General features: G+C 41.9%; 1 protein-coding gene across 3 annotated transcripts in view; it reads left to right on the top strand.

Moving 5' to 3' along the window:
- Positions 1-21,478, top strand: part of DNAJC18 (DnaJ (Hsp40) homolog, subfamily C, member 18) — a 26,864-nt gene extending 5,386 nt beyond the window's left edge. For 2 of the 3 annotated variants that reach the window (XM_005881040.2, XM_005881042.2), the window contains 6 exons: positions 5,023-5,168; positions 8,162-8,347; positions 9,083-9,192; positions 10,160-10,269; positions 13,340-13,512; positions 19,265-19,484. In XM_005881040.2, the coding sequence (XP_005881102.1) occupies positions 5,023-5,168; positions 8,162-8,347; positions 9,083-9,192; positions 10,160-10,269; positions 13,340-13,512; positions 19,265-19,389 (850 nt within the window). In that variant the 3' untranslated portion in view covers positions 19,390-19,484. Of the gene's footprint in view, positions 1-5,022; positions 5,169-8,161; positions 8,348-9,082; positions 9,193-10,159; positions 10,270-13,339; positions 13,513-19,264; positions 19,485-20,923 lie in introns of those variants that run through there. The other variant, XM_005881041.2, reaches the window with a different exon arrangement.
- The last annotated feature ends 3,804 nt before the right edge of the window (positions 21,479-25,282 follow it).

Here is a 25,282-nt window from a genome sequence, read left to right as displayed (position 1 = left end):
TTTTTTTTTTTTTTTAATTAAATCTTTTTTGTTCAGGTTACATTTGTTCCTCTTTTTTTCCCCCTCATAACTCCCCTCCTCCCAGTTCCCGCCCCACCCTCCGCCCTCACTCCCCACCCACTGTCCTCATCCATAGGTGCACGATTTTTGTCCAGTTTCTTCCCGCATCTCCCATTCCCCTTTCCCCCCCAAGAATAGTCAGTCCATTCCCTTTCTATGTCCCTGATTCATTATAATCACCAGTTCATTCTGTACATCAGATTATTTATTCACTTGGTTCTTAGATTCACTTGTTGATAGATGCATGTTTGTTGTTCACAATTTGTATCTTTACCTTTTTCTTCTTCCTCTTCTTAAAGGATACCTTTCAGCATTTCGTATAATACTGGTTTAGTGGTGATGAACTCCTTTAGCTTTTCCTTATCTGTGAAGCTCTTTATCTGACCTTCAATTCTGAATGATAGCTTTGCTGGATAAAGTATTCTTGGTTGTAGGTTCTTGGTATTCAGCACTTTGAATATTTCTTGCCATTCCCTTCTGGCCTGCAAAGTTTCTGTTGAGAAATCAGCTGACAGTCGTATGGGTATTCCCTTGTAGGTAACTGAGTTTCTTTCTCTTGCTGCTTTTAAGATTCTCTCTTTGTCTTTTGCTCTTGGCATTTTAATTATGATGTGTCTTGGTGTGGTCCTCTTTGGATTCCTTTTGTTTGGGGTTCTCTGCGCTTCTTGGACCTGTAAGTCCATTTCTTTCACCAGGTGGGGGAAGTTTTCTGCCATTATTTCTTCAAATAGGTTTTCAATATCTTGCTGTCTCTCATCTTCTGGCACCCCTATTATTCTGATGTTGGTACGCTTGAAGCTGTCCCAGAGGCTCCTTACACTATCTTCGTATTTTCGGATTCTTTTTTCATTTTGCTTTTCCGGTTGGGTGTTTTTTGCTTCTTCGCATTTCAAATCTTTGGCTTGATTCTTGCGCTCCTCTGGTCTGCTATTGGGTGTAATATTCTTTATTTCAGAGCGTGTATGCTTAATTTCTAGTTTCTTTATCATAGCATCGAGGGTCTCATTAGTTTTCGTGAGGCTCTCCAGAAGTTTATTGCAAGCCCTCAAAATTGCGTTTTTTAGCTCTATATCCTCCATTTCTGTCATGTTTTTTTGTCTCCGCATTTTTTATGCTTTCTTGGTGCACCCCCTAGTGGTCTTTGTGCGCAGTCTTGTTCTAGTTGAGCCTTGATTGTTGTAGTTAATACTAGAGGGATTTGACCACCAGGCCGACTGGCTGTGTGAATCAGCTGTGTCTGCCGCGGAAAACTTCTGTCCTCTGGGGAGGTGCTAATCTAGCCTTTGCCTGAGGCGATCTGGCAAATGGCTCTGCGCAGGGCTTGGGCGGGGCGGGCTCAACAGGGCGGGCGGGCGGAGGGAGCGGTTATGGCCCCTCTCAGTCCCGTTCCCAGAGGCTCTGCTTCTCAGAACCCCCGGAACCGCTGCAAACCTCGGAGGGAAAGCTGCCTTCCAACTGATGCCAGACACTCCCGCTTCTCCCGTTTGGGTCCGAGTCCCCAGCGATTCGCCCGTATCTGGAGCTCAGAGTCTGAGACTCCCCCCTGACCGAAAACGACAACCGCGCTCTCAGCCACCAGCCCGCTTTGCGCGCGCACCTCCGCACCTGAGTATTTTCCACACTGCGCCTCCTCTGAGCCTCGGTGTGCTGTTATTTTTCCTTCTAGTTGAAGAGTCTCTCCTCAGCCAGCCTTCCTGTGGTTCTGGGTGATGTCCGTTCCGTCTTTTAGTTGTATTTTTGAAGTGGTTGTTTGCGGCAGCAGTCTGCGGTGTTTACCTATGCCGCCATCTTGGTCTCCCCTCCGAGAAGAGTAAACTTTTATATTGAAAACTATAAAACTTTATTATAAGAAATTAAAGATCTAAATAATGGGAAGATAACGTGTTCATGGATTAGAAGGCTTATTATTGGTAATTTGTAATACTCCCCAAATTGATCAACAGATTTAATACATCCCTATCAAATTCCCAGTTGCTCTTGTTGCAGAAATTGACAAGCTGTTCCTAAAATTCATATGGAAATGAATAGCCAAAACAGTTTTGAAAAAGAAGAACAAAGTTGGAGGACTCATATTTCCTAATTTTAAAACATACAACAAAGCTACAGTAATGAAGACAATGTGGACTAGTATAGGATAGAAATGTAGATTAATGAAATATAATTGAGAGTCCAGAAATAAACCTTTATTTATATTATGGGCAATTGATTTTTGACAAGAGTGCCAAGACAATTTAATGGGGTAACAAATTGTCTTTAACAAATGTTGTTTGGACAACTGGATAGCTACATACAAAAGAATGAACTTAGACCCCTCCTCACACAAATACAAAAATTAATTCAAAGACCGAATATAAAACCTAAATGTAAGAGTGAAAACTATAGCCCAGCTGACATGGCTCAGTGGTTGAGTATTGACCTATGAGCCAGGAGGTCAGGGTTCGATTCCTGGTCAGGGCACATGCCTGGGTTGTGGACTCGATCCTCAGTGGAGGGCATGCAGGAGGCAGTCAATCAATGATTCTCTCTCATCATTGATGTTTCTATCTCTTCCTCTCCCTTCCTCTCTGAAATCAATAAAAATATATATTAAAAAAAGAGTGAAAACTATAAAACTCTTAGAAAAAAACATAAATGCAAGTCTTTGTAACATTGGATTAGGCAATGATTTCTTGATATGCCACCCAAAACACAAGCAACAAAAGAAAAAATAGATTAATTGGATATTATCAAAATTTAAAACTTTTGTACTTTAAAAGATACCATCAAGAAAGTGAAAAATCAACCCACAGTACAGGAGAAAATATTTTCAAATTATATATCTGATAAAGGACTTGTATCCATATAAAATACTCTTTTTTTTAGAGAGAGAGAAAGAAGGATAGATAGAAACATCTATGAGAAGCATTGATCAGCTGCCTCCTGCACGGCCCCTACAGCCAGCATTCTGGGCATAGGATGTGCCCTGACCGGGAATCAAACTGATGAACTCTTGGTTCATGGGTCGATGCTCAACCACTGGGCAACACCAGCCGGGCCCATATAAAGTACTCTTACAATTCAAAAACAAAAAGACAATTCAATTGAAAAATGGGCAAAGGATCTGAATAGGCATTCCTCCAAAGAAGATAAACAAATAGCCAATAAGCACATGAAAAATTGCTCAACATCATTAGTCATTAGGGAGATGCAAATCAAAGTCACAATGAGATATCATACTATCTCATATCCACTAGGCTGGCTAGAATAAAAAAGATGTGTTACTTACTATGAGCTCTTCAACAAGGCTTTGGGTCTCTGCCTGCCTAACTGAATTGTGTAGTAGCAAAAGACTGGAGACATTCTAAATGCCCATCAGTAGCCCATCAGTAGGGGATGTACTAGTATATACATCAATAATGTGCAGCTTTTAAAAGAATGAGGTAGATATATAATACTAGCCAATATTTATGTAAGGGCAGATGCTATCAAGCACTTTGATGAATATTTCATTTAATCATAACAACTCTGTGAAAATAGTAATCATTATTAGCCCATTTCAGAAGACAACACTAAGGCACAGAGGTTAATTACACAGTAAGATCAGATCCCAGCCAAAGCATTTTGATTCCAGAGTTCATGCTCTAGTCCAGCAGGTCTCAAAGTGTGGTTTAGGAATCCCAAGACCCTTTTGAGGGGGCTGCAAGTGTAAAATTATTTTCATAATACAAACATTATTTGCCTTTTTTCATTCTTATTCTCTCAGGATTGTACAGTGAAGTTTTTGATATATATGTAATTATATCATCACTTTAGGTTTAAAAAAAATTTTTTTTTTGTTAATCCTCACCCGAGGATATTTCTTCCACTGATTTTCAGAGAGAGTGGAAGGGAGGGGAAGAGACAGAGAGAGAAACATTGATGTGAGAGACACATCGAGTGATTACTTCCTGCACACGCCCCAACTGCAGCTGGGGATAGAGCCTGTAACTGAGGTACATGCGTGCCCTGGACTGGAATTGAACCCATGACCCTTCAGTCCACAGGCTGGTACTCTAACCACTGAGAAAAACTGGCCAGGGCTGTGTTTTAAATTGGTTTTGTTTTCATTTCTAGTAAGGTAAATATTGATAGATATAACTCACATGAACAAAAGCTCTTTGGGGGTCTTTAATAATTTTAAAGAGTATAAAAAATTTTCTGAGATCAGAATGTTCAGAACTGACACTCTAGTCTAAACTATTATTCTATACTTCCCATCTCTGTTTGTTATGGATCAATCTCTAAGAGAAATTGTTAGTTTATAAAAGCAAGATTAATTTAGAGAGGTGATTATAATTATCTAAAAGCTGCCATTTAAGTAAGAAAAAATAGAAAGGTATCTATACATATAATCACTCTGTATATAGGACTCAAAGGAAACTTATAACAGTGGTTGTCCTTAGGGTGGGTTACTGGGTGACGGAATGGGGAAGCAGGAAATTTTTTCACTGTATATAATTTAGTACTGTTGGATATTTTTCTTCTACCATGTGTCTATATTAGCTTTTAAAAACAAAATTTAAAAAGATAGCCATAAGGAGAAAAAGAGAGAGACAGAGAGACGGAGAGACAGAGAGAGAGAGAGAGAGAGAAATGCACACAAATTAGGGTAGTTAGGTGTTTCTTCTAGTGTTACTGTCCTGTGGTTCAACTCTCAGGACCCTAGCCTGCACCTTGATAGTAAGATTTAGCACAGTTGTTCTATTCACTTGCAGGAATATAGAAAGAATAAAATATTAGATGTAAAAATACTTTGAAAGGCATTGAGTTCTCAGTGGGAGGACATTGTTAATGACTATGAATGTTTCATTAATGTGTTCAGCAATTTTCTTTTAAGTTTGTTTTAGGGCTCACCAGTTTGAGGGAGGATCAGTGTACTATTTTGCAGTTACTTGTAAAGAAGAGGCCTTTGTAGACATATATGTTTCTGATGTGTGTTTTTAGAATCAAGAAATGCAGAAATTACTATGAAATTCTGGGAGTTTCTCGAGATGCCAGTGATGAAGAGCTTAAGAAAGCTTACCGAAAACTTGCCCTGAAATTTCACCCTGACAAGAACTGTGCTCCGGGAGCAACAGATGCTTTCAAAGGTCTGGTCCTGAACTAGGGCGTAATTCTGCCCTTCTTGTGATGTTCTCTCATAACAAGTTGTTTTCAGACTCCCCTGTAATTATTTTATAAAGCCACAGCAGAGTTTTTTTTTCCCCTGCCACACCTCTTAAATAGTGATTATCAGAATAGCTTCCTCTTGTCTTCATTCACTTCACCTTAATTTCTTTTGGAAAAAATATTTGGTTTGTTTGTAATACTTTTTGGAACTGTATATCCATTGATTCCACAAATACTTATTGAATATCTGTGTGCCAGATGTCATGGTGAATAAAACAAACATGATTCCTCTTGTGGAACTTATAAGCTAAGTAGGGCCTAGACAGCATTCCTAAACTTCTCTGGCCATGGATCTCTTTGTTCATGAAACCTGTTATTAACATGTTCATATGAAAAATCTGTGTAAACTTTTTTCCATTGATTTCCATGATACTTTAAGAAACATTCTTAAAAATATTTTTGACCCAATACGTAAATAAAAATCTTACTTAAGAGCTTCACCGCCAGTGAAGTCATTGACTCAGGCAAGGATTATCAACGGATGTTAAAACCAATGGGTAATAAGTGGTTGTTGAATAGGATATTCACATGATGTCAAAGTATTACCCCACAGGATACTTACTGATTATAAAAGGGGGAAATTCCTTTATAATGGAGATATCTAGCTGTCACCACTTTAACCAAATAATCCAACTTATCACTAGCACTGGAACAACCTAACATTATGTAGTATAGCACCTATGTGGTATTCTTGCCAAAATGTTTGACCTGAATTTAATATTGAGAAAATAATCAAAATATGAGACATTCTACAAAGAACACTGAGCTACTCTTCAAAAAATTCAATATAATGAAAAGCAAGTAATTTGGAGAGACTGTTCTGGATTAAAAGAAACTAAAGAGATGTAAAACCAAATGCAATACATAAACCTTGCATGGACTTATTGGGTAATAATGTTACTTTCTTAGCTGTGATAATGGCATTGTGATCAGGTAGGAGAATGTTTTTCTTTTTAGGAGACATATGTTGAAATATTAGGGGTAAAGTGTTGTAATGCAGCCTACTTCCCATGGCTCAGCAAAAGAAATGTATATGTAACTAAGGGCCGGTGCACCAAATTCGTGCAATGGGGGCAGGTCCCTCAGCCAGGCCTATGCCCTCTTGCAGTCCAGGAGCCCTTGGGGGATGTCCAAATGATGGCTAAGCCCATGGTCGGACATCCTTAGCGCTGCCATGGAGGCGGGAAAGGCTCCCGCCACCACCGCTGCACTCGCCAGCAGTGAGCCCGGCTTCTGGCTGAGCGGTGCCCCCCCTGTGGGAGCGCACTGACCACCAGGGGGCAGCTCCTGCGTTGAGCTTCTGGCCCCTGGTGGTCAGTGCGTGTCATAGCGACCGGTTGTTCCACCGTTTGGTCTTATTATATAGGATATGTATGTATGTATGTATGTATGTATGTATAGAGAGTTAAGGAAAGCAATGTGGCAAAGTTGATGAATTAAGGTAAAGGATATACATGTGTTTATTGTACTCTTTTTCAACTTATTTATAGATTTGAAATTTTTCAAAAGAAAAATTTAAAAATTAGAGAAATTTTTTTAAGTCACCATTTGCCTCAGATTATGTGCCATTGTGAATCTAGTTCTCCCCACAGTTTCTACAAGGAAACGAATAGGTAACCCACCTTCTCTTTACACCTTCATGTAAGGTATCTCACAGACTAATGCCATTTCTTTGATAAATCTGCCATATTTCAAGGGATGTGAATGTTTAAGCAACTTTATTTAGGTTTTTTTTTCTATTTAGCTGTTTTATTGCTGTAAATATTTAATAATTACTTAGGTAGAAGAATCATAAAGAAATACTCTTTCTGACTGTGTTTTGATAGAGTTGACTGACTCACGGGTAGGGGTGGGGATGTTTTAAAAGATTTTTCTGCTCTAGCCGGTTTGGCTCAGTGAATAGAGTGTCAGCTTGTAGACCAAAGGGTCCAGGTTTGATTCTGGTTAAGGACACGTACCTTGGTTGCTGACTTCTCCCCAGCCTGGGCCCTGGTGGGGCTCATGCAGGAGACAACCAACCGATGTGTCTCTCTTACATCGATGTTTCTCTGTCTTTCCCTCTCCTTCCACTCTCCCTAAAAATCAATGGAAAAATATCCTCGGTTGAGGATTAACAAAAACAAACAAACAAACAAAAAGATTTTTCTGGGGGCATTCTTTAATTAGAGGTATGGATTATATGTTTATGTTAAATGAAATTGGACAAATAGGGAGGAGAGGTGATGATAAGCATATGTAATCTATTCAGTCTTTGATCTCTCACTAATTTCTAAAGGCCATTTTGTAAAGGAAGCTGAATAAGATTGTGATGAGTAAGGATTTTGCTCTTAGCCAAACAATAATTTTACTGGTTATTTCATTCAGGAGATTGTTTCTATACTTCAAGTAGAACACCACTACTTATGTATGAACTATTTCCAGTAATAAACTATAGCTCTCAAATGAAATAAGAACATTTTTGATGAATGAAAACAGTAGTTCTTAGTTCATCTTGAGTGCAGTGTTGTTTTCAAACTAGATCATGGAAAATTTCCAGGGCAAGCACTTTGGTGAACTTTCTAGGCCCAACCACTTCCCTTCCAGTGGTCGGCAAACTCATTAGTCAACAGAGCCAAATATCAACAGTACTTCTTCAAAATAGACTCGCCCAGGCCGAAAACCAACTTCTGCGCATGGGCCACGAAGTTTCAATCGCACTGTACGTGCGCGGCCGAGTGGTATTTTGTAGAAGAGCCACACTCAAGGGGCCAAAGAGCCGCATGTGGCTCGCGAGACGCAATTTGCCGACCACGGTCTTAGGCCCCTGTGAAGTTATCCAGCACCAATCAACTCTGGGCTTTTCACTGCAGCTACTGTGATCACCCTCAGCTACAGCAAAGACTATGTACTCAGGTACTTTTTGTTTTGGTTGCAGCAATAGGAAATGCCTTTGCAGTTCTTAGCAATCCGGACAAGAGACTGCGCTATGATGAATATGGAGATGAACAAGTGACTTTCACTGCCCCTCGAGCCAGATCTTATCATTATTACAGGGACTTTGAAGCTGACATCACTCCAGAAGAGTTATTCAATGTCTTCTTTGGAGGACAATTTCCTACAGGTCAGTATCCCAAAATTATCCTGAAAAAAATTTATATATCAGCAAGCTCCTGTTTGAGGATCTGAATGGAGGGACATGATATGATGAAAACAGCAGGAATTTGGAATCAGGTGAACTGGGATTTGAGTCAAGTCTCTAGCCTCCAACTGTTCATGAGTTTGACCAAATCACTTAGTCTCTCTTATCCTGTTTCATCACCTGAAAAATGGAGTTAGTAATACCTACCTCACAGGGCTGCTGTGAGGATTAGATATTTTTAAGTGCTTTCTAAATAAGTAACAATGTACCATTTGTTCTTGTTATTATTATTGCAAAATAGCAGCTATATAAAGATAAAAGTTAGAAAAGCACCCCCAGAGAGTTGGAAATTGGTTTAAGTAAATGCCCAGGAAGTAAGATGAATTTTATGAGTTGCTATTAAAGATTCTGATATTGGGCAAAGAAGCAAGCATAAGCATGTCAGACAAGACCCATGGCCCAGATGCTCTTTCTTTACTCCCCTTTTGGAGTTCTCTCACTCACTGGTTATAAAGGACTATTTAAATAAAGGCAGGAGAGCTAAGCACATTCCATCTCCAGCTGGTTCACTTGGCTTACCTACTGTCTTATTTTCCTACTGGGTAAAATGGGACAATACTCTAACCACAGAGAACCTAATTGGGAAGAAGGACCTTGGAAAAGGCAAGGAAGAAGTGTTTGCCATATCCCACACTAAGGGTTTTTCTTTCTTTCCAGGAAATATTCATATGTTTTCAAACGTGACAGATGATACCCACTATTACCGCCGGCGGCACCGACATGAGAGGGTGCAGAAACGGAAGGAGGAGGAAGAAGATAAACCTCAGGTATGTCGGGAGGACAGGAGAACTGCTGCTCATAACACTTGTACTAAGCGGCCGTTATGGTATCTAATCGGGTGTTAGAAGTTTAACCTGAGAATATGTTACTGAAATGTGCTTTAGAAAAGCAGAGGCAATGAATGGTAAGAAGAGCTGGGTAATTGACTCAAAGAGGCCAGAATAGTAACTCTCTTACCTACCCGTTCTTTGGTGGCTGGCCCAGGAAACTATTTCCCTTGTGGGGTACTTCAGTCAAGGTTTTCTTGAATGCAGAAGGTACAAATTATCAATTTAAGGTAAGGGATCTAGGGGGGTCTCATGAAGTTCAAGGGCAGGAAGTGCAGCTCTGTCTCATGATAGATGGAAACCAGGCACTGGGGTGCTGTCAGGCACCCACACAACTGTGCTCTCCGTGACTAGTTGGGGCCATATTATCTCCAGTTTTCCCATCTCTTTTCATCTGCTTTGTTCTCTGTGATCAGCCTGGTTTGTCCTACTTCCCTTTGCAAATGGCCAATCCCCAGTGTCTAAGAGTGACTACCTGGCAGTCACTGGTGATAGATCTCAACCCCAAATTCCTATGGGGTGGGGAATGTGATTATCCTTGCTAGGTTAGATGTCCCCAGTCTGTTCAGCTGTGACCGGCAACAAAGTTATATAATACTACCATGACCCCATGAGAGTAACAGTCTGGGCAGACTCACCCAGAAGTGTCTGCTTCATTTGTCTTAGAAAAGGGGAATACAGGAGAATTACTGGGTGTCAATCAGGTTGTGGGTGGGTCTCCTTCAAATTTCTCAGCAGAAAGAACAGAGGTGTTTGGTACTTCTCTGCAAAGTATAGCCTTCCCAAAAAAGCCTTGGGCTTTGGGCAGTGAATTGGTAATTTGTATTTTCTTTGGGAAAAGAATCTTATTTTCTATAAGTTTTATATTGATGAAGAACACTTACACCAAATATATTTTCTTTTTCAGACTACATATTCTGCATTTATTCAGTTACTTCCAGTTCTTGTGATTGTGATTATATCTGTTATTACTCAGCTGCTAGCTACTAATCCCCCATACAGTCTATTCTACAAATCGTAAGTCAAATATTTATGAATCTTAACAACAATCTGAAGGGTAAAAGACTTGAAGGTTTTTCCTGTATGTTACTAACATTTAATTTCACCTTTTGTTGTAAAAACACAGATTTTGTATTTAAAGGAACAGTTGGATAGTAATAGTGCAAAGATTCTCAAAAATACTGTAGGCAGTTTCCAATGTGCAGAGGACATGGATTGTTTTGTTGTACAGCGACATCATCTGGTCAGCTGCAGGACAGCAACAACTGGCTTCTTAAGGACTAATAAAATAACTCCAAGTTCAGATTAAATCCTTATCACACCATGTTAGAAAGGGCCTACTGAGCTTGTTATAGGATTGCTGGACTCCCCCACCCCCTCCCCACCTGGATCTGGGAGCATAGTAACTGAGATCCAGTGATTTTAAATTTCAGAAATTGCAAAAATAGAACATTTATTCATAAGGCTACATAGTCAACCATAGTATCACATTCTTTTGCTGAAAATGTAGAAAATCATTGTAATTTTGTATTTCATGCAGATTATGAGCGCTCATAGGAATATTTTAATTTCTTCCATTAATTATTTCAATTAATTCAATTTTCAAAGTTAGTCCCCTGAGCATAATAAGCATCAAATGGCAACATGTTAGAAATGCATACTCTTGCCCTAGCCTGTTTGGCTCAGTGGATAGAGCATCGGCCTGCAAACTGAAAGGTCCCAGGTTCAATTCCAGTCAAGGGCACATGCCCAGGTTGTGGGCTCAATCCCAAGTGGGGGACTTGCAGGAGGCAGCCGATCCATGATTCTCTCTCATCATGGATGTTTCTGTCTCTCTCTCCCTCTTCCTTCCTCTCTGAAATCAATAAAAATATATTTTAAAAAACATAAATGTATTAGGAATGCATACTCTTAGGTTTCACTCCATATCTATGGAATCAGAAACTCTGAGGATGAGAACCTCAGTGTTGTTTCTTTTAATCCTCACCCAAGGATATTTGGATATTTTTTTCTATTGATTTCTAGAGAGTAGAAAGGAGGGAGGAGGAGGGAAGAGAGAGAGAGAGAGAGAGAGAGAGAGAGAGAGAGATGAGAGAGACACATAGATTAGTTGCCTCCTGCACGAGCCCCTACTGGGGCTGGGGAATCTGCAGTTGAGGTACATGCCCTTGACCAGAAATCAAACTTGCAACCCTTCAGTCCACATGCTGATATTCTAACCACTAAGAAAAACTGGCCAGAGCAATAATCTGAGTTTCAACAAGCCTTCCAGATTATCCTGGTCCATATGAAGGTTCAAGAATCGTTATTTTTAAAAATTAATCATGATAAATTAGTCATTACTTATTATTATAGTTTAGCAGACAAAAACCTTACAAAATGCAGTCCATGAGGCAATACACAACGGGAAGAGTCTTTTTTTTAATATATTTTTTTATCCTCAGCTGATGACATTTTTTTATTGACTTGAGAGAGAGAGAAACATTGATGTGAGAGAGAAACATTGATCAGTTGCCTCCTGTACACACCCTGACCCAGGATCAAACCTGCAACCTAGGTATTTGCCCTGACCAGAAATCTAAGTGGTAACCTTTTGATGTATGGGATGACACTCCAACCAACTGAGCTGCCCAGCCAGGGCAATAGGAGAGTCTTTGTTGATGATCACTATAGACTGAAAACTATCATTTTAAGTCAATATCTTCATTTTACAAAGAAGAAATCTGAGACTCAGAGATAAGTCATTACTATTAGATTACATTGGCCTGATTCCCTCCATTTCCTGACTTGCCATGTTTTCCCACACGCTATTGCTACCTCCTTTCTTGTCAGGTAGTGGGGCAGTCAGAAACCTGCTAACAGCTCCCCAAAGGGAAGTGAGAGAAGTCATGACCTGAGCTCTTAGACATTCGGCAAGATCCTTAAGTAGAGAGAACAAAGGAGAAGGCTGGGGAAAAGTCAACTATAACTCATTTGAGATAGAATTTGTCCAGTTTGAATAAAATCAACTTGCATTTTGCACATTGCTGTCACATTGTTTTCATTGGAATTTGAGTTCCCTTCTATACTTCTTTATGGTTAGAATTTAGTTAACCCAGACCTGTCAATGTTTCTAAGCACCAAATACCATTGGATATCTTAGACCACAGAGAGTTAGCCCAGAAGCATCATTAAAATTTTTTTCTTAGTTTTTTGCAGTTCTCACTTAGCAGCTATGTGTGTACATTTTATTTTGTCCTAAAGATTGATGCTAGGTGGTTGTAATCTATCTGGTTATTTATAAACTAGAGGTCCAGTGCACAAATTCATGCACCAGTGGGATCCCTCAGCCTAGCCTGCGGGATTGGGCCAAAACTGGCTCTCCAACATTCCCCGAGGGGTCCCGGATTGTGAGAAGGCGCAGGCCAGGCTGAGGGACCCCCACCGGTGCATGATCAGAGCCGGAGAAGGATGCGGGAGGGCTCCAGGGCATGTCTGGCCTGTCTTGCTCAGCCCCCAGCAGCAAGCTAACCTACTGGTAGGAGCGTCTACCCCAGCTGGTCAACTGGTCGACTGTCTGCCCCTTGGTGGTCAGTGCACATCATAGCGAGCAGTTGAGTGGCCTCAGCATATCATTAGCATATTATGCTTTGATTGGTTGAATGGATGACTGGACACTTAGCATATTAGGCTTTTATTATATAGGATAGTGTACTGTAACAATCAGTTTATTCAACCAACATTTACCAATAGCCTACTCTGTGCCAGGTACCATGCTAGGTCCTACACAATATCCAAATTGTTTTTTAAGCATTAGCATTCTACTTTTAGCATAGAACGCAATATAAGAGAGGTGGCTTCTTTAAGAGAATAAAGTAACTATGCTGAGGTGAATCCACAGCGTGAACATGCTCATAGAGTAGCAATAATGACACCATTACAGTTACTACTTTGCTAGGGAAGTTACAAATGTTAGGTGCATTAGACAATGACACCTACGTCTGCCCTATGAAGAGGTAATTGTGACCATGATATCTGTGAGGCCAGTGATGAGTAATATTGCCAAATATAACAAGTTTACCTGAGCCTCTCTCTCTCCATATTTCAGGACCATGGGCTATACCATTTCTAGAGAAACCCAGAACCTGCAGGTGCCTTACTTTGTGGATAAAAACTTTGACAAGGTCTACAGGGGAGCATCTCTGCGTGAGCTGGAGAAGACAATAGAGAAGGATTACATTGATTACATCCAGACGAGTTGTTGGAAGGAGAAACAACAAAGTAAGATACTCTAAAAGGGGCTTTAGCTGGTGCTTCCAACTTAAGGCATCCCCAGGTTCCTGGTCCCTCCTCTCCTTGTTTGGGTCGCACATACTTATACCGTATGAACAGAAAGAGGACAGAGGCCCATTCAGGATACTATTAAAAAAAGGGACACATGTAGCCAGGACTTGGAAATCTTAGTTGCCTTTTTGTTTTTCTGTCTCTGAGTCTCTATCTCTCTCTGCCCACCTGCCCATTCTCCTCTCTCTGCCAACTGCCCTCTTTTGCTTCCTCGAGCTCTCCTCCTTCATAACCTTATCTTGCCATGGTCAGTCTTCCAACTTCTCTAGCCCCCCCAGTCATTGGCCCCTTTCTACATCATAAGCTTCCTCTGGAAGTTCTCTTTGCTACCTAGTTTGGTCCAATTTCCTAATTCCACATTCCCTAGAGGGAAATCTGTCTGATCCAGCCTAACTTTATTTTTCTTTCTAAAGAATAGTTTATTGATTTTTCGAGAGAGAGGAAGGGAGAGGGAAAGGGAGGGTGATAGAGAGAGAAACATCTATGTGAGAATGCAACATCCATTGGCTGTCTCCTGCACGCCCCCTACCAGAGATAGAGCCCACAACCCAGGCATGTGCCCTTGAACCTGAAACCTCCTGGTGCCTGGGACAATGCCCAACAACTTCGGCCAGGTCCAGCCTACTTTTTGAGCCAAACCAAAGGTTTGCAGGCTGTTGGTATTGAGTCACATGCCCCCTCCCTTCCCCTCCTGTCAGCTTAGGCTACACAGAACAAAAGGGGCCCTCCCTGGGTCTGCCCCTTCACTATGGGTGAGTCTGAGAAGGCCTTCTACTCTGTTTCCCTCTCTGAAGACAGTTTGGGTAACAGAGTTTGCCACTTGGCTTTCAATTCCAGTGAGTATTAATCGGGAGTGCTGATAGCAAGACTAGCTCTGTCTCTCAGCCAGCATGTTCACTTTTCATCCCACTTGAATTCCACATACACACAAACTCACACACACATGCACATGTACACATATAACATTAGTAACTATTTATTATAAAACTTGGCTTTGGTTAATTTTTTAAAAGCAAGCTCTACCTCATTTTTTAAAAACTTATACTGGGTATTATTAAACATCTAAAAGTGTCTGATAAAATTAGCTCTTCAGTCATAGTGCTGCTAAGCCCTTGCTGACCCATCATGCATCCCAGCCCCACCCCCAAGTTAATCTCTCCTTCCTGTGTGTTCTTAAAGCACTCTGCTCGTCCTATTAGCAGAGTACTGCTCTCATAGTGTTAGTGTTCCGTAGGTACAGGTCAGTCTCCGTGCTGGACTATGGGCTCTCTGAGGACAAGAACCATGTCTTACTAATTTTGTGTCTCAGGCACCTGGCCCTTGTTTCAGAACAGGTGCTCAACAAGTGTCTTTTGAAGAGAAGATTCTCAGAACTGGAAAACAAAGAAAATGCTGAGGCTTAGGAATCACAGAACAGGGTTAGTGTCCTAACCCTAGCCCTTAGGGACCTTGTCTCTGCCCCCGACAAGCAACTCAACTCTCAGGTACATTAGGAGCATGGTAGGCAATGGCTCTGGGGTGCAAGGGGGAAGTAAGCAGGAGGAGGAAGTTGTTTTTTTATTGAAAAGTCTGAGGGTTCAGAAAGTACCCGACCTCATGTTAAACTAGGTTTTGCAAGTTTTTAAAAATCAGAAAAGAAATTGGAGCAAGATAAAGGCCTTAGACCAGCGGTTCTCAACCTGTGGGTCGCGACCCCTTTGGGGGTCGAACGACCCTTTCACAGGGGTCACCTAAATACATCCTGCATATCAGATATTTACTTTACGATTCATAACAGTAGCAAAATTACAGTTATGAAGTAGCAACGAAAATAATGTTATGGTTGGGGGTCACCACAACATGAGGAACTGTATTAAAGGGTCGCGGCATTAGGAAGGTTGAGAACCACTGCCTTAGACTAAAAGGCCATATATTTGTGGATCCAAATCACAGAAAGGCCATAGTGTGTGTCCTGAAAGTTCCCCATTGTTTTGGGCCCTGGGAGGGTTTGGAATTTGTTGCTTTCTACAAGAACTAGATGCAAATCTGCATTTCACATTGTTCAGACACACACCTACCCACACACATACCCCAACGGAAACTATGCAAAGAGCTTATAATAAGGATTGCACCTATAATAAGGTGGCCTCTAGGCTTTTGTCCTCATCCCCATGAGGCCTAGTTTCGGGGCTTTTGCAGTCTCCAGATATAAATAAAAATCCAGTGAGTAAACATGATGCATGTACCCACAAGTTCTAAATGGGGTTATCAGCACACATCCCTTAAAAATCTATTTCTGGTATTTAAGGATGGTGATGGTTGTCCGCAGCCTCCACACAACCCAAGTGCCATTTGAGAACCAGCAGCATCTGCCCTCCGGTTCCAGCAGCAAGTGCAGCCAACAAGGTTAAATTTAGCACTTGGAGGTTGTAAAAATAAACCCACTTGAGAACAAAGTTCACTCTTGGCAAAATACTGAGTGGAAACTGTTTTTAGCAAAGTTAGCCATTATCTTTTTAAATCTTTTGTTCATGTCTTTTCTCTGCTCTCCCTGAGAATGCTTAATCTGAATGAACTTCTGAGTAATCCTTTAATATGAATACAATTGCTGTTTTCTCCTTCACAGCTGCATCTAGATAATAAACCTGATGCCAGGGGAAGTGGCCATGCCACTGGCCTGGGATGGACAAAAGTGATAGGCAGGAACTGCCTGAACTGATCTGAGATCCTCTCCAGGCCCTGGAGAGGGTAGCAGAGTGGGTAGAAGCTTAGGCTTTGAAATGGGGATAAATGAACTTCTTCCTAGAGAGTGTCTATGGATAATAGAAGATGATATGCATAACGCTTACCATGGTGGTGGACCCAGGCCTTGCTTGGCCTTGCTAGACTGGATGCAGCACTGTCTCATGGGGCCTGCTCATAAGTGTGGCTGGGATCTTCCAACTGTCAAGATTCTGATCTGAGCTTTTGGGCAGAGTACTCCTGGGAGAGGTTCTGGGACTTGCTTCTCTTGGCAATTTGCCTGAGTCAGTTTACCTTCAAGACTCAAAGCTCTGTCCATCAATTACACTGGCATTGAGGGCAAGGGAAATATTTTGCAAAGAATAAGAGATGTTCTCTTAATCCTGTCCCTCCCAAAGATTTTTTTTTCTCTTAGAAGTTATTGAATATTAACAGAACTTGTAAAAAGTAACATATTATTTGAGTTGACCTTTTGCTCATTGAAGAGCAAAGGATTCACTGACAGTTTGGAGAGAAGTTTCTCTAAGCATGGTGGTAGAGGTGTGGGACATGGTTCCTTAAAACACTGACTTGTGCAAGGTCATTGCTCTGGAGCAGGGGTCTCAAGCTCTAGAGCAGTGATGGCGAACCTATGACAAGCGTGTCAGAGGTGACATGCGAACTCATTTTTTTGGTTGATTTTTCTTTGTTAAATGGCATTTAAATATATAAAATAAATATCAAAAATATAAATCTTTGTTTTACTATGGTTGCAAATATCAAAAAATTTCTATATGTGACATGGCACCAGAGTTAAGTTAGGGTTTTTCAAAATGCTGACACGCGGAGCTCAAAAGGTTCGCCATCACTGCTCTAGAAGCATTGAAACCCAGTTTCAATGAACTTTACAAGAAGTAATGTGGCTTTTTGAGAAAGGCATTCATATATGTGCAGTTATCTTTCACCAGCTTGCTACCGTGGTCTTCAATGTAGAAAATAGTAAGAATCACTAGCCTTAACATTTTCTGGAGTGATATTTCAGGAATGAGGCATTTAGATAAGCTTGGTAAGCAAAAAATCTAAGGAAATAAAAAAAATGAAAGGATGAGAAGAAGAAAAAAACACCCTACGAAAATCATTTAAAGGAAGAGCAAAGCCACAGAATCTGTTCCGTACACTGATGTAACTGTGATTCCAGAGAACCAAAGGGAAAGACTGACTTTATAGAGGCCTCCTAAACAGCTTTCCCACGTGCCAAAGGAGCCAGAGAAATGGAGTTAATGCTGCACTCTGGGCAGGACCTAAGAGCAGAGGGCTTTCACTTGGGTGCAGCACATGATCCTCCATGAAGCCCCATCACCTGCAACGACGACGGTGCCAAGGCAAGCTCTGGCCAGCAGGCACTGCAGGCACTCGCACCAAGGGAAGAGAGCACATTGTTCTGAAGCCTAGGAGACCCGCTGTTTGCCAAGCAACTGCTGGGCTAGGGCCCAGACTCTGAGCCCTCATTGTAGAGGAAGGGTTTTCATGCATATCCACCCCTCACCCTGGAGTCCTGCACTTAATCTGCACTCTGGGCCTTACTTGGTGTAAATAGAATCATTGTGAGCAGAAATGCCAGACAGTGTTTTGTGTTGATAGAAGCTTATTCAGAAACCAATGCCCATTGTTCCCCCTGTCTAAGTATTAATTCCTGTGTCCCAGGCAGCTCGCTGATTAATGACAGGTGCCTCTGGTTCCACCAAGAAAAACAAAACCTGTCGGCAAGATGATTAAGAATGGATAGCACATCTCCAAATGATTAAAATAGCATTTTCACAAGTACAGTCATTGAAACATTGAGTAGCTGCCTACTGTTGGAGGCTTTCAGAAGCCACACAGCCCATCCAAGCGTGCCATCCTGTTAATACACGTCTCTGGAGGTGCTTGTCAGGCCTTCCCTCCTAATATTGTCTCTGAAACTTTACAAAAGAATAAAAAGTAGAGGCAGCCAACCATGTTGAGTTGGGGAAAACAGCAGAGATTATATTCTGGTTAAAAATAGAATGACCTTCTCCCACCATTAAGAGAAAATGAAATTCCTTTAGTCAAGGAGACAAAGGTCACCGGATCCAGATGATTTCACTTTTAAAAGGGCCCAGCTGCCTCTGGCCTTTGAATCAGGGGCTCCACATGTGGTGAGGGAATGAAGAAATCCACCAGCAACCTGGCCTTCTATAGAAGGCTTACCCACCAGAAGTAGGCTGCCTCAGTTAGTGTGTATGAATTATGATCCAGCAAGCAAGGGAAAGAATGAAGCAGCTGTCTTTGTTTCAGATGACAGGAACAGGCGATTGGACTCCATTCTCTCCCAACTGCCATCTGAATACCACTTGTAGAAAGACCGTGAAACAGTCTCCTCTTACTGCACACGTACAGGCTTCCCAACTCTGGTGCCAAATGTTCTATTGATAAGAACTAAGTCTGGTGCTTTTATGACGGAGCACAGATACTGTCGCACTCCAGGACCACAGGTGTCCTTTAATCCTTAGCACCTGGTGTAGTATAGTTGCCTGGTACTCTGTTTCTTGAATAAATGCCTGTTTCTTAAATATACAGTGGGGCCTTGACTTACGAGTTTAATTCGTTCCGTGACGGAGCTTGTAACTCAAATTACTCGTATGTCAAATCAATTGTGAACGAGTGAGACACGTGATGCTGGGCTGATGTTGTGGCGTTCACTGTGGCGTTCGCTGCGCCAACTAGCGGTGGGGTATCTGAAGCTGGCTCGTAACCCGAATTTTAGCTCACAACTCAAAGCAAAAAATCGGCCGAGAGACGGCTCATATCTCGAAAAACTCGTTAGTCGGGACACTCGTAAGTCAAGGCCCCACTGTAATTGAAAGAGAAAGTATTAAATAAAGTAAAAGAAGCTTTGATTCCAGAAATACTGAAATGAAGCAAAGGACCTCAAGTCCTTTGATGAATTGGTTTCTCTTTTATCTTTCAGAGTCCGAGCTGACCAATTTGGCAGGATTATACAGAGATGAACGATTGAAAGAGAAAGCAGAGTCGCTGAAACTTGAAAACTGTGAAAAACTTTCCAAACTCATTGGCCTACGCAGAGGTGGCTGAGAGGATGATAGTCCTACGCAGGGTCGGGGTTTTGCTACTTGTTACTATTTATGTTCCTAATTCCATTTTATAATACAAAACTAGGAAATGATGAACATTTTACAATTTGCTAACTTTATTTGGTGGGCTGAGTTGAAGGCGCTTGAGCATGGAGCCAGACTTGTCATCACAGAATCCCTTCCTGGGGATTGGCTCCAGGGGCCAGGAACAGCTCATCTAAGTTGAATTAATGACAAAGTGTTGGATTCAGCCCCCCTGCTCCACACCTGCCCTGCCTCTAGGAATGCAAGTCAGGGCATCCCAGAGCAGATTCATGTTTTCTTCTTTTTTCTCTTCTTCGCTAACCACTCATTCCTAGGCAGAGCCAAAGCAGCTTAATATTAGTTGTTTGCAAAGTGCACCAAGAATTAGATATCTCCCTTCATGAGAGTCTCCCCCAGGATTCAGCCTTTGGAACATACTCCTTCTCATATTTCCACTTTCTAAGGAGAATGTGGAGAAATGTAAACTATTGTAGTCAATAGTTTCCTATTTGCCCAATCTCTATTCAGAGTTACTAGCAAAATGCCTGATCTGAGTTTTTTACTTCCTTAATTGTCTCTCTTGCAGAGGGACCAGAAATTAAAAGCTATTGAGTGAAACAGCTCAATGGAAGCAGGGGCCAGGGATGAAGGTAAAATGTAACCTTAGTCTCAGTTTCTCACTGAAAGTTCCCTAGTCCATCATAGAACCCAGAGAATGTTCTTTTTGCCATTTCCCCTTGTAGCATCACAGGAACTGAGTCCCTACACCCCAGAGGTGTAGTGATCAGACTAAGAGGAAGCACTGCCAGCTAGCTGGGCTATTTGCTCAAGCCTAGAGATAGAGGGGAGAGACCTTTCCATGGCTCTGGGGATCTGGTGTTGGCTCCAGCGGTCACTTTGTCTAATCCTATAGTTTGTGATATGAGAGGCTTTTTCATGTAGTCAACGTTGACTGAGTGCCTGGGATGAAGCAAGGGCTCTCAATGCATTTTCCTACTTTAGCCTCCTCACAGCTCTGTGAAGTGGACATGTTATCCCTGTTTTTATGAATGAGAATATTGACCCGGAGAGGATGAAAGGTTAACCTGAGTCACATAAGTGGTAATGGCAGAGCTAGACGGAGGTCTGATTATCAAGTAGAAAGGGTGAGATCATCCCCATTTCTCAGGTCATTCTAGCCAGATTGGTAAAGCTGAATCTTTCCCAAAGATGCCCCTGCCCCCTCCCCTCTGACCCCGTATCCTTTCTGTGGCAGCCCATCATCCATTCAGGACATCTTTCCCCCTGGTCTTTGGGAACCAAGACTCCATACCAACTTTGTATACAAAACAAAAGGTCCCTCAGAGGCAGGCAGCCCTTTCCACAGGTGACAAGGAAGGAGTAAGTTGCTTCCTGGGCTTGTAGTTCCAGACTTCCTGCTGAGCCAAGCTACCTGAGCTGCCTAGATTATTGGGAATCTGAACCTGGAAGAATCAGTAAGTGACTGTGGTCTACACTCATATTTTCTCCAGGATGGAAGAAAAATTCCTGTTGGAAGGAGATTCTGCATGAAAACTGATTTCCAGAGTGGAGTTTCTCCTTTCAGATGCTCGGTCATGATTCAGACAGATGTGTCTGGCACGGTTCAACATGTGGACATTCCACAGGGTCAGGAGATGCCTCCAGAGGTAAAGGGTGGGGCTTTAGTGGCTGGTAGAGGACAACTGCTCAGCTGTGGGGAGGAGGAGCAGCTCCAGATATAGCCAGATTTTGCTGCCCAACTATGTCTATCCTCCTGGATTTGGAAGGCTTTCTTGTCTCCCTCTGAGTGACAGAGGGGATTTACACAGTAAAATGTGCCTGTGAGCCTAACAGGCTTATAGAACATTTTCCTTTGCACACCAAAATCAATGCTCTCCTCTCAGCCCCAACCCCTGCTAGAAAATGGGCCATAAATTAAACTGACTTGACAGGTTAGAAGAACCTACTGTAGATGCCCCTGAAGAGTGTGGCCACACGTTTTATAGATTTCATGGCAGATATTAGTTATCTGTGATGATACTAAATAGAGGCAATACTAACTCCAATAAATGTGTGCACACCAAAATCAATGCTCTCCTCTCAGCCCCAACCCCTGCTAGAAAATGGGCCATAAATTAAACTGACTTGACAGGTTAGAAGAACCTACTGTAGATGCCCCTGAAGAGTGTGGCCACACGTTTTATAGATTTCATGGCAGATATTAGTTATCTGTGATGATACTAAATAGAGGCAATACTAACTCCAATAAATGTCAGACCTATTGTCTGTCTTTATAGAACTGATGGTACTATTTAATTTATTACCTAGTAAACCACAACACTCACATCTGGTTTTCCTCAAGAGAATATTTGCATTTGGTTGAAGGATAGTTTATCTATTTGGTACAGTCCAGAATATTGTTAAACTAAAATTTCCTGGGTTATACTTTAGGTGGGTTGTCTACATGGTGGTAATCATAAGGATTTTCCTCTAGCCTACATCCTTTGGAAGGTTTCCTAGTCATATATAAGCTCTTTAGGTAAGGCTTATTCTTGCTGTCAGAACTTGGTGTGCAGCGCTAGACCATGTCTATGAGCATTAGAACAGCTTGAAGATGTGTAATGGGAGAAGGGCTAAGAAATAAGGCTTGAGGCTCAAGCAAAAATGGAAACTCTCATCATTAGGATGATAGTGCTCTTTGCACTGCATGATCAGCAGTGAGGAGGGGAGCATGAAAATCCTCACACCAAAGGACACTACAGCTTGAAGGAATCCATGACCCCTGATTAGCAACCCTGGGGTTCATCTGCTCAAACCAGAAAATGTCTGAACGTCCTTATCAGCTCCAGGCCTCACAGATTGGAAGAAGTGACCAGTAAAAAATGCAATTGCTATGCTTTCTGTTGGAAACTATTAAAAATTACACTGAACTCCAAACCCCACTGGAACATGAGATCCAGCAGCCTGGCCAAGCTATGTGTTATTCTCATTTCATCCTCACACTCAGGACAGGCTTTGTGAGGAGGCACTATTGGGATTCTAGAAGCTTTCTGTTACAACTGGCCACACATGCAAGTAGTCTCTGCATGCATGATCCTCACAGGAGCTAGCACTTAATCAGTATTTATTTTGGATTCATTTAAGGTGTAAGCTTAGTATCCTAATACACTTGTTTTTGGAAAGGGCCAAGTTATTGTACATCTTAATTTTTGAGCCTGCATCGTTGATACCTCGTGCAATGACCACCAAGTAACTATATACCCATGTGTTAGATATTAATTACATCATTTGCATCCCATTCAGTATTTGGAATTAAAGATGTGAATGTTCTGTGACCAGAGCCAGGTTTGATACAGATGGAATCAGCTCCGGTGGAGTCCTGAGAAATCTGGTCACCTGACCTACTGCATCTGAATTAATTGTATTTTAACACAGAAAGAAATTAAATGATTTTATATATAAAAAAGGCTTTGTTTTTCCTTTGTTGTTTTTTAAGTTTTTAAATATATTTTTTATTAATTTCAGAGAGAAAGGGAAAGGAAGAGAGAGATAGAAACATCAATGATGAGAGAGAATCATTGATTGGTTGCCTCCTGAACGTCCCCTACTGGGGATCGAGCCTGCAACCCGGGCATACGCCATTGACCGGAATCGAACATGGGACCCTTCAGTCCGCAAGCTGATGCTCTATCCACTGAGCCAAACTGGCTAGGGCGAAGGAGATCTTTTCAAAGCATAAATTATGTCACCCTCTTGTTTAAAATATTTCAGTAGTTTTCTTTTGCCCCCAGAATAAAAATTACCAAAGTCCTTAGCATGACCTAATGCTTAATAAGATTCTACCAAGTTTCTGACCTCTATCCCTGCTTGCCCTATACATCTTTTTCTTTTTCTGCCATATGAGCCTTTTAATTATACCACTCTGCCAACCCCTTTGGCTCTAGGAACTTTGTGTATTCTGTTCCCTCTTTCTGGAACCCTTTCCCACTCCCCTGATTCTCCCCTCTTTGCTAAGTGCCACCTGGTTATCTTACTAGGTTTCAGCTCAAAAATCACTTCCTCACAGAAGCTTTCCCTGTACCCCAGATTGGGCTAAATCTTTAAAAATATTCTCATTCCTCTCTTTCTCAGCACCTGTCATAACTCTGGTGCTATTTATTTGAATAATGACTTACTTTGAGATTTGAGTGTTTATTATTGTCCATGTCATAACTCTGGTGCTATTTATTTGAATAATGACTTTGAGATTTGAGTGTTTATTATTGTCCGTCTCCCCCACTAGACTAAGTTTCAGTCTAATTTTATCTGAGCTGAACCCTGACCAGAATGACACACCATCTGTTAGGACTTCCTCTGAAAGTGCAGCCCAAGTTAAAACTCCTCCCATCAAAAGGTGGGATGTGTCCCCTCTCCTTGAAGCTGGACTCTGTGGCTTATTTACCAAAAGAATGCAGCAGAAAGGACACGATGCTGCTTTGGGGGGGGGCCAGGACTTAAGAAACTGGCATCTTCCATTTCCTGCCACTTTGGATACTTTCTCTTGAACCCAGTCAACATGCTAGGAGCCCAAGCAGCCAATGGAGAGGAACAAGACCCCCTGCCTCAGATGAGCCCCCAACTGACAGCACCAATTTGCCAATTATGTGAGGGAGCCGTGAATCATGGTGGTGGAACTTCTAGCCTCCCTCTCTCTCCCAACAGCTGATACTACATGGAGCAGAGATGAGCTTTCACTATCGAACTCTGCCCAAATTGACGATTCCTGAGCAAATTAAATTTTTTAAGGTATAAATGTAGGGTGGTGTGTTATACAGCAATAGATAACCAGGAAATCAACCAGGATGACGACACTATGCAGAAAGCCACCCTTCCTGGGGCAGGATCACAGAGCTGTTTGTGGTGTCATGTCATCCTGAGCCCCACTGAGCCCTGGTTGGCCAGGAGCTCATAGTGTTTGGTGACATAGAGAGTGGGAGTCTGTGGCAGTCCCCAGCCAAGTTGACTATCCCGCAGTCTATGCTGGTGTGCAGGGTGCAGACCTGGATCCAGTGTTGTCTCTTGCTCAGGGAACTGGCTGCTGGAGCCTACTGTGCTCCCGGATTTTGGCCTAAGTGTACAAGGCACTCTGTTCCAGCTGGTTGAGGTAAATGGTGAGTGGCAAGAGATATCAAGCAGCACCTCATGAAAAACCCTACAGAAGGGACACAGTTCAAAGGGAAGATTCAGGGATCCCTGCCCCAGAGGAATGTGCAGCTTTGTTCAGGGTGATTCAGGTGAACATTCACATTTGATAAATAAAGTTACAAGAAGGCTCTGTGCTGAGGCACACAACCTATATATACAGCATCCTCTAGGCCAGTGGTTCTCAACCTTCTGGCCCTTTAAATACAGTTCCTCATGTTGTGACCCAACCATAAAATTATTTTCGTTGCTACTTCATAACTGTAATGTTGCTACTGTTATAACCGTAATGTAAATATCTGATATGCAGGATGGTCTTAGGCGACCCCTGTGAAAGGGTCGTTCGACCGCCAAAGGGGTCGCGACCCACAGGTTGAGAACCGCTTCTCTAGGCCCACGCTGTTCAATACAGTAGCTACCAGCCATATAAGGCTATTTAAATGTAAATTTCACTAATTAATTTTTTTTTAATTTAAAAAGTAATTCCTCAGACACATTAGCCATATTTCAAGGGTTGAATAGCCCACATGTGGCCTGCGGCTGCAGTACTGGACAGTGCAGATGAACATTTCCATCATAGAAGTCCTATTGAACTGTACTGCTCTGGGCCCTTTTCAGATTGGCCCACAGAAATAGCCTTGCCCTCAAGGATATGAGAACAGACATGAAAAAGAAGGAAAGGACCCTTT

Source organism: Myotis brandtii, unplaced genomic scaffold, assembly GCF_000412655.1.
Source record: "Myotis brandtii unplaced genomic scaffold, ASM41265v1 scaffold668, whole genome shotgun sequence".
NCBI classification, from domain to species: domain Eukaryota; kingdom Metazoa; phylum Chordata; class Mammalia; order Chiroptera; family Vespertilionidae; genus Myotis; species Myotis brandtii.
The sequence above is the reverse complement of the archived record's forward strand: the minus strand, read 5'-3'. Positions and strand labels throughout refer to the sequence as shown.